The 9,678-nt window shown below is 42.2% G+C and overlaps 1 protein-coding gene across 1 annotated transcript; it reads left to right on the top strand.

Annotated features, from left to right (window-relative positions):
• Window positions 1–2,221: 2,221 nt before the first annotated feature.
• On the top strand, window positions 2,222–7,772 carry LOC130100286 (ly6/PLAUR domain-containing protein 2). Its single transcript, XM_056265673.1, has 4 exons — window positions 2,222–2,275; window positions 2,360–2,476; window positions 2,573–2,698; window positions 7,605–7,772. Exons 1-4 carry the CDS (start codon window positions 2,227–2,229, stop codon window positions 7,670–7,672), a joined length of 360 nt encoding a protein of 119 aa, XP_056121648.1. The 5' UTR covers window positions 2,222–2,226; the 3' UTR covers window positions 7,673–7,772.
• Window positions 7,773–9,678: the final 1,906 nt, after the last annotated feature.

Below are 9,678 nucleotides of genomic sequence, written 5' to 3'. Positions count from 1 at the left end.
TTTTAAATGATCCGATTCAAAACTAAAATTAATATTCTCCGTTTATGTCATCTATATAAAAAGAGAGACGTGTCAGCCCGTCTCATTATCGTTCTCGAGCTGATTATCTCTGGTAATGTGACACGCCCATTCAAACGCAAATATGTGAAGCAACACATTGAGACGCGTTAACGCCCATAAACTCTGAAAACACACATTATTTTTTTGTCAGATTAATCTACTGTCGTCTTGCGCGGCTACATCACGCGCTGCGCGTAGGGCACCAAGTGCTTGGGGGGGCACCAAGAAATCTGGGTCGTGAAAAATCATCACAATAGGCTACTAGTATAAATAACAAATAAAATATGTCTAAAGCATGTTAATATACAAAAGCAATACAAAAGTAATATAGGCCTAGACCAAATTAGTCGAGAAAAAGGTGAATCTCCTTTTTCGTCTCCCTCTGGTGCCCCCCCCCCCCCTTCCCCACCTCCCAGTGGTCTGTTCGATTATGCCTCAATCAATGTCAAATTTGGCAGACACCGACCTCAGACATGGCCTCGGAAAGGCACCAAGAGTCGGGGGCGGAAAAAGAAGAGACAGCGGGATGATACTCGCGCGTCGCTTGCAGGTAAGACAATGTTTTAAATAAAAATGTTAGTTTTGTAGCGCGGGCGCCCTTGCGTCGTGTATGCATGTCCAGGGGGGCGTCGCTAGTAGTGCAAATGAAATGATCCGGGGCTTTTTTTAGCCCTGCATGTTGAATCTTTTATTTTAACGGGGGTCCTGGGGTTTCTCCCCCGGAAAATTTTGAAACTTGGGCTGTTTAAGATGCAGGTAGTTTGTTTGAGAAGAAAAGGAAGACCGCTTAGATACGTTTTTTCGTTGTTGTTTTATGCGGATAATGCGTTCATTTTCAAGAGGTTCATAGGCCAAGGCCCAAGGGCGACATCTGTTGGTGAAACTGCAATTAGAAAAAAAAAAAAAAGCCACAATCTCAGTGTTTGTATATTTTCATATTCACAGAGTTGTCAAATAATTAGGGCTGGGAAAAGATTAATTGCATCCAAAATAAAAGTTTGTGTCTACATGATATATGTGTGTGTACTGTGTATAATTATTTTGTATAATCACCAACCACCAAGCATTTGTGCTTAGGGCACCCAAATGGCTAGCGCCGGCCCTGCTTCCCAGGATCCCGCTTGTCTCCTCACCTGAACTCACTCCCTCATTATCCACCTGTTCCTCGTCATCATCATCTGTGTCACCTGTCTTCACCTCGTTAGTGTTCATTTGTACTTGTATTTAGTCTCCTTCTGCTCAGTTAGTCCTTGTCGGTTCTCGTCTGTAAATGTTGCTGTGTTTTGTGTGTATTTACCTTCTGCCCGTCAACCTGCCTGGACCTGTTTGTTGTTTTTGGATTTTGAGTAAATCTTTGAATTGTAGCTTTTTGCCTCAGCCTCTGTCTTTATCTGCACCACACCCGTGACACCTGCGGTCTGGGTAAAAAAAAAATAACCCAGCACACGTTTTATTGATGCTGTTAATGTACTTGCCGTTAAATACTATTATTTGATTTAGACTGTTTAATTTCCATTCACTTCCTAAATTACCTATATATAATTCAATTTATTTAGCCTAAGTCAAATGTATAAATTACATTTGCTTGAAATGGAAATGACCCATAATGAGCTAAAACTAGCCCAGTTTTTAGTCAGTGTGAGCAGAATATGGGTTAAATTGTGCAACCCAACCCAGCATTTCTTATATCCAATATTTACCCAGCAAGGTGCTGGGTTTCCAAATGGGTTGTTTTAAACCCAGACATTTTTGGAGTGTAGAAACTGTAGAATGGGTTTGCCAAAGACAATGATTTCTTGTTACAGTATAATTGATTAATCTGAAACGATAACCTCAATGTTAGAATTTTGCGTGAGCATGTGTGAGAGAAATCATTTAAGATATGTTAACAAAGAGCAGTATGGAATACTAGGAATAGGTAATATTTGCATAATCATCAAAATGCATCTGGGGAAGTACTGGGAGGGAGACAAAGCGCTTTTCCACAAACTAATTCTGCTTGTTTTCACAAATGAGCCCAAACCCTGTTTAAGATTCCCTTTTCTTAGTAACTGTCATAGTTCCTTGGGGAAGTCACAAAGAGTCCTAAACCAACCCCTTTCTGACCAGACATAAAAGAAACCGAAGCATTACTTCTGTATAGTTATATTCAGTTCCTGACACAGGATGAATCAGCAGGTCTCCGTCGTTCTTTTTTTCATTTCTCTCACTGGAGGTACAGAAAACAGCAAGTATTGAAATTTATTATTTGTTAATCATACTGTAGAGCGCTAACTCAATGTCTCTCTCTGTCTGTAAGGTTATTCTCTCAAGTGTTACTCCTGCACATCTCTGTCAGGTTCCTGTGAAGTAAAAGAGCAGACATGTCCAGGTGGAGTTTCTCAATGTTCAAGCACTACGGGGGAACAATCCATCGGTAAGTGGAAATCTAAGTGAAACCGCTGGAGAGAAAGTATATTTGGAATTGTTTTTTTTAAATCTTATTATATGGACATTTATGTCTTTTTTACAGGTTCCTCTAAGGTGTCCGTCATAATTAAAGGGTGCTCATCTGAATGTGTACCAGGGACTCTAACACTACCAGCTGGAGGGACAGGGACTATGAGCTGCTGCAACACTGATCTTTGCAATGCCGCAGGTATTTCCCTTTGTTTGATCATGCGCTAGCAGTTTGATTTCATCCACAGTAACCTTAAAATGAGGAAATTATACAAACAATAAATCAATATGAATAAGTGATTGTTAATAAGCAGCACAATATAAAAAATTGTCAAAAATAGTGTTAAAGCTATAGCAACATGAAAAGAAGAAGCTTATAAATTAGTCTAGTACTTTCAGAGTTTTTATTGTTTTTAAAAAACTGTGAGAAATTGATCAACAATGAACAAGCAGTTTTCATAACTACTATTGTCAATATTATTATTATTGTAACCTCCAGGGGCCCTTATCACAACCAGACGCTCGCGGCTAAGCGATCGTAGGAATTTTAAATGTTCACCAGCAGGCTATCCCAATAAAGGGAAATAAAAAGGAAAGAGAGAGGGACTGGAGTATTGTAAAAATAGAAAATTTATTTTGTTATCTCAATAGACACACAGAAAACAGACATTCAGGCCTCTTGGTAACAGAGTCAGGGCCGGGGACAACAAAGTCAAGGATCAAGGTGTTGGGATAAATAAAAAAAATGCAACACTCAACACAAAATAAATAGGGCACGTCACAAAAATCACATGCACAAATATAACCCAAAAAAATTAATTCACATTCAGTAAACCAATAGTCACACAACAAAATTGTTATCCCCCCCCCCCCTACCCAGGATATTGCACCAACCCAATGGCCTAAGATACAAACATTACATATATCAACATGAAACATACAGCAACACACGAGGTAGAGACTGATAGAGTTTAGACCTTTCTCCCACACACACTCGAACACACACGCACAGCTGAATCCTAAAAAACAAAAGCACAGGAAAAACAGTGGCCAGGATAGCATGTGGCGCTCCTCCTGTATGAACAAACCACAGCGTCAAGCCAAAAATTTGGTTATTTATAATACTGTAGCGATCGCTTTACTCCATCTGATTTTTACTCGTACATTCCCAGACCAAGTTCTCAGCACAACAAACGCTCTCGGCAAACTTGTAGTAATCACTCCAAACTCGGAAGTCCTCGTTGAAACACGCCAACACAATTCGCAGCCGATGAGGGCTCGCGAAGATAGGGAACTAGCAGCAGCCACAGCACTGCGTAACCGCACAAACATTTACATTTACATTTAGTCATTTAGCAGACGCTTTTATCCAAAGCGACTTACAACTGAGGACTAAACCAAGCGAGTCATCGTGAAGAGGCAAAAGCAACGCAAGAAGTGCTCAAAATACAAAGTTCAGACATAGCTCGGAGTAGCATAAGCCAGGCAAGCGAGGATTTAGAGGAAAGGGTTTTTTTTTTTTTTTTTTATTTTTTTTTTATGTTAAGTGCTCCCGGAAGAGATGAGTTTTCAGTTGTCTTTTGAATGTTGTCAGGGATTCTGCATTCCGGATGAGGGTGGGGAGATCATTCCACCAGCATGGAACCGTGAATGTTCTGGAGAGTGATTTTGTGCCCCGCTGTGATGGTACCACGAGCCGTCGCTCATTGACCGATCGTAGGCTTCTGGTAGGGATGTAGACTTGTAGTAGTGAGTGGAAGTAGGAGGGAGCTGAACCTGTGGTCAATCTGTAAGCAAGCGTCAAAGCCTTGAACTTGATGCGAGCAGCGAGTGGTAGCCAGTGCAGAGAGATGAGCAGAGGAGTGACGTGGGCCCTTTTGGGCTCGTTGAAGACAAGACGAGCTGCAGCATTCTGGATCATTTGTAGAGGTTTAGTTGCACATGATGGAAGTCCAGCCAGAAGAGCATTGCAGCAATCAAGCCTAGAAATGACCAGGGCCTGGACGAGAAGTTGTGTTGCATGCTCAGTTAGGAAAGGCCTGATCTTCCTGATGTTGTGCATAGCAAACCTGCATGATCGAGCTGTCTTTGTAATGTGGTCTGTGAAGGTCAGCTGATCATCAAAGATTACTCCAAGATTTCTGACCGACCCCGATGGGGTGATTGAGGATGAATCTAGCTGGATAGTGAGGTCGTGCTGTAGAGACGGATTGGCAGGGAGGACGAGAAGCTCAGTCTTTGCCAGGTTGAGCTGCAGGTCATGTTCCTTCATCCATGCCGAGATGTCCGCCAGACAGCTTGAGATCCGTACAGCTACTGTGGGATCATCTGGTTGAAATGAGAGGTAGAGCTGGGTGTCATCAGCATAGCAATGGTAAGAGAAACCATGTGCCTGTATGATAGGTCCCAGTGATGTGGTGTAAATGGAGAAGAGGAGCGGTCCGAGAACTGAACCCTGAGGAACGCCTGTGGTCAGTTGATGTGCTTTGGATACCTCACCTCTCCATGTGACCTTGAAGGACCTACCTGTGAGATAGGACTCAAACCAGTTGAGGGAGGTTCCAGTGATGCCCAGTGATGAGAGGGCGGACAAGAGGATCTGATGATTCACAGTGTCGAAGGCAGCAGACAGGTCCAGTAGAATGAGAACTGATGATTTGGAAGCAGCTTTTGCGATCCGCAGGGCTTCCGTGACCGACAGCAGTGCAGTCTCAGTTGAATGTCCTTTCTTGAAGCCAGATTGGTTGACATCCAGGTGGTTGTTCAGAGACAGGAAGGATGATACTTGGTTAAAAGCAACTCGTTCAAGTGTTTTCGCAATGAATGGTAGGAGAGAGACAGGTCTGTAGTTCTCTAGAAGTGATGTGTTTAATGTTGATTTTTTAAGCAGAGGAGTTACCCGAGCCTGCTTAAATGCTGTAGGGAAAATGCCAGTGTGGAGGGATGAGTTGAAAATGTGTGTGAGAGCTGGTAGAAGTGTGGGAGAGATGGCTTGTAGAAGGTGTGAGGGGATGGGGTCTAGAGGGCAGGTGGTAGGATGACTGGAGAGGAGAAGTTTAGATACTTCTTCCTCGGTTAGTGGAGTGAAGGAGGAGAGAAGGTTATTGGCTGTGGGAGAGGTTAGTCTGGGTTCCTGTGCTGAGAACTGACTGCTGATAGTTGTAGTTTTGTTAGTGAAGAAGTTAGCAAAATCATCAGCAGTTAAAGAGGAGGTGGGTGGTGGTGGAGGTGGACAGAGGAGAGAATTGAATGTCTTGAACAGTGAACGTGTGTTAGAGGCGCTGTTGATCTTGTTGTGGAAATATGAAGATTTTGCGGCGTGAACATCAACAGAGAAGGCAGAGAGCAGAGATTGATACCTACTGAGGTCAGATGTGTCTTTTGATTTGCGCCATTTCCTCTCCGCTGCCCTGAGCTTGGTCCGGTGTTCACGAAGAACCTCAGATAACCAGGGGTTAGAGGGAGTGGTGCGTGCTGGCCTAGAGGAGAGAGGGCAGATATTGTCTAAAGAAGAGGTTAGGATGGAGCATAAAGTATCCGTTGCAGTATTCACATCCAGAGATGAGAAATGTGAGGGTGAGGGAAGAGAAGATGACACAGCAGAGGAAAGATGGGATGGAGAAAGTGAGCGCAGGTTTCATCTGAAAGTAAATGGTGGGGAGGTTGGTGGAGCATGGGTAGTGAGTTGTAGATTGAAAGTAATGAGGAAATGATCTGGAACTTGGAGAGGTTTCACCAAAATGTTTTCTGTGATACAGTTGCGTGTGTAAACCAGGTCCAGTTGGTTGCCTGACTTGTGAGTACCGGTGGTGATGAGCCGTTTGAGATCGAAAGAGGCTAGGAGAGAGATGAAGTCTGTTGCATACGGCTTCGCTAGGTGAATGTTGAAATCGCCAAAGACTACAAGTGGGATGCCATCCTGAGGGAAAGAGGACAGCAACACATCCAGCTCTTCTACAAAGCTTCCCAGTTGACCTGGGGGGCGATAAATAACTACAATATGGATCTTCATGGGAGTTGTAAGTGTAATTGCATGATATTCAAATGAGTTGTTATTGCATAGAGAAGAGAGAGGTGAATATTTCCAATTGTTAGAAATGAGAAGACCAGTGCCGACTGGCGAGGGGTGTGAGAGAAAGAGAAGTTGTTAGAGAGAGCAGCAGGGGTTGCTGAGTCTTCTGGACGGATCCAGGTCTCAGTCAAGCCCAAGATATTAAGAGTAGAATGAAATGCAAAGGCTGGAATGAAGTCAGGTTTATTGACTGCTGATTGACAATTCCATAGACCCATAGAAAGAGTGAGAGGTGAGTGTGAGGATGAGAGAAAAGGGAGCAGATAAGCAGTATTGCGCTGCCTTCTGTGCGTGGTGAGAGAGCGTTGTCGAGAGACAACAGGAATGTGTTGAAAGCACATAATGATAATGGGAAATAAGATAAAGGTAGGAAAGGAAAGGGTGAAGAAGATACTTTAAGTGCCTTGCAGGTGTCCTTACTCGGTGGAGTCGCGCAGGTAGAGTCGCAGGTCTTTACCCGAGTCGGTCTTCACACGAGGAGGCTGAACACGAGAGCTGAATGCTTCCGCTGACGCTTCCGCGACAGCGCGCACACTACATAGAAATAATGCTATCAATCGTCTGAGTGAGGACAGCTGTGGTAGTCCTTGCAATTAGCACAGCGAAAGCAAATATCCCGACAATGGCCCAAATCGAAACTAGCTGTTATGAACAGCAATACTTAAGTGCTACAATAACAAACAGACTATAACCCTTAAGACGGCAGATATTCAAAATAGGAACGTGTCTAATTAAAGACCAGATGCAGGTCAAATTAAATTAAACACTAATTAAACACCAGATGCAGGTCAACTTGTACACCCAGCCAAGAGTCAAAGGAAGCAACAGTCTGTAGCAGCACTAATCCGGAAAACCGCCAGCTTGCTGGATTTAAAGGTGTAGCGCCAAACAGCCCCCACCTGATTTCAGTCAAGCCGCAATTCTCACTGACTACGCCCCACCTGCTACATTATTATAAGTAGTAATATCAAGTAGCAATATGTATTAGCAGTGGAGTGTAAATTAATACTAATTTCCTTCCTGTCTTGATTAGATGGTGTGTATAAGGGAAGCTTCCTCTTGCTGGTGTCTCCTCTGCTCTTCTACTTCCTGTTTCAGTGAGTCCAGCTGAACTTCAGATTTTACAGCAAAGACCATCAAACAAACTCAATATGATACACAATCTGAATAAAGCTTGTTAGTGGCTCTGCTGTTCTTTGGTTTAAGGAACTGAAAATATGTAACATTAAAAAATGATTGCATTAAAACTACCACATGAATTCTATTTGCATAAAGGAAAAGTTATTATACATAGAATGTTCTTTTTCCGTTTTAAAAAGTGTGATGAACGTCTGTAATAAAATTTGCTTATGTGTAATAAACATCTCTCTCAGTGAGTGACTGGAAATTTGTTTGACTTTTTGTTCAATTAGTAAGTGCAGGGCCGGCGCTAGCCATTTGGGTGCCCTAAGCACAAATGCTTGGTGGTGCCCCCCACCCAAGGAATAACAACCATTCAGAATTTCTTAGTCTGATGAAGCACAATATAATAATTCTGTACATAATTTGTAGGGCTGGGAAAAGATTAATCGTGATTAATCGCATCCAAAATAAAAGTTTGTGTCTACATGAATGATAAATGTGTGTGTACTGTGTAAAATTATTTTGTATATATAAATACACATTTGGATGTATGTATTTAAGAAATATTTATTTATATATAAAATATTTAAATGTATATATAATATAAATTATATATAAATATATACAGTATATACATGCAAATATTTCTTAAATATATGTGACCCGTTACAGGAACCAGGGACACAAGTCGGCAGCACAACTTGCGAGCAAAATGAGAAACAAGCGTTTTTTTTCAAAATTTGTGATTTCCGCTTTTTTGCAGAATCTGTTAGTTGAGATCATGAAGAAGCCTCTCCATGTTTGAGATAACAGTATTGGTATATTTAAAAGCGTACATTTTGAGGTTGAAATCGGCTTGTTTTTCTGGGATTCTAGCATGCAGTAGGGGCGTGTCTGTTGTCTGTGTGTATTTGCATACTGAATAGCCGCCCGCGCCTTTGCCCCCGCCCCCCAACAGCATGGCTACTTATTATGCAGCGCTCTGCTCCTGCTCTATCTCTGATATCAAAATTCAATGAAGATGGACGCCGCAAAGATGGTCGCAGACGAGCTGAACCGTGGCCGTTACAACGAAAATGTTTTGAAGTACTTCTTCGACAAGCCGGATGCTTATGAACACGCGTTCACTGATTCTGAAGACGATCTGAGCGACGATGAAAGTGGCATGATACGACTGAATAATATCCCTAATCTACAACTGAGCGAAGATGAAGACGAGGAAGAATGTATCGGACTGGCGTCAGACGAGTTAGACCGTAAGATATCAGAGGCTATATCGATAGTAACATTTGATGAGGATATAGATAGAGAAATGGGGAAAATCCGTAACTTTGACTGTAAATGTTACACGAGGAGAAAAGAGAACTCTCTGCATGGGAGACAGTCTTGTAGCCAGAAGCTTTCTCCAGACATTATGTACAACATACGGCTGGATTCTTTAGCTGCGGAAAAAGAGTGGCAGGACATGCGAATTATTGGACATTTAGAGGCAAACAGACGCACATTGCAAACTTCGGAGATGGTTACATCTACAAAGAAGACCCAGACAAAGAGAAAGTGTGCCCGAACGACTTATTTCATTGGAGGCAACGAGATCTGCAAGAATACTTTTCTGTTTCTTATGGGGTGAGTTTCCATAAACATCAAAGTTTGTCGTTTTTTGTTCATTCTAAGAACACGTACACGTTATCTCATGTTTAGTCCATGTTTAGACCTTCCAATACCTACCTATTGTTTTTAGCTAGCTCAGGACTGTTGTTTTAATTGTAACGTTAGCTGCTAATCGTTAGCATCATATCACTTGCCAAAACCCCCATTAGGCCTACTATAATGAGCTTTAAGATGATAATGTGAGCTTCTGCTATTAATTTGAATAATGCTTCAATTGCTTGAATTGACTGGTGATAATGACTTAACTTAGCCCACGTAAACCTGCCTGTTGTTCATTCTAAGAACACGTACACGTTATCTCATGTTTAGTCCAT

The sequence above is a fragment of the Rhinichthys klamathensis genome, unplaced genomic scaffold, assembly GCF_029890125.1.
Source record: "Rhinichthys klamathensis goyatoka isolate OS25496 unplaced genomic scaffold, OSU_Roscu_1.1 h1tg000011l_1, whole genome shotgun sequence".
In the NCBI taxonomy this organism is placed as follows: Eukaryota; Metazoa; Chordata; class Actinopteri; order Cypriniformes; family Leuciscidae; genus Rhinichthys; species Rhinichthys klamathensis.
This window is presented reverse-complemented; position numbering and strand designations above follow the sequence as displayed.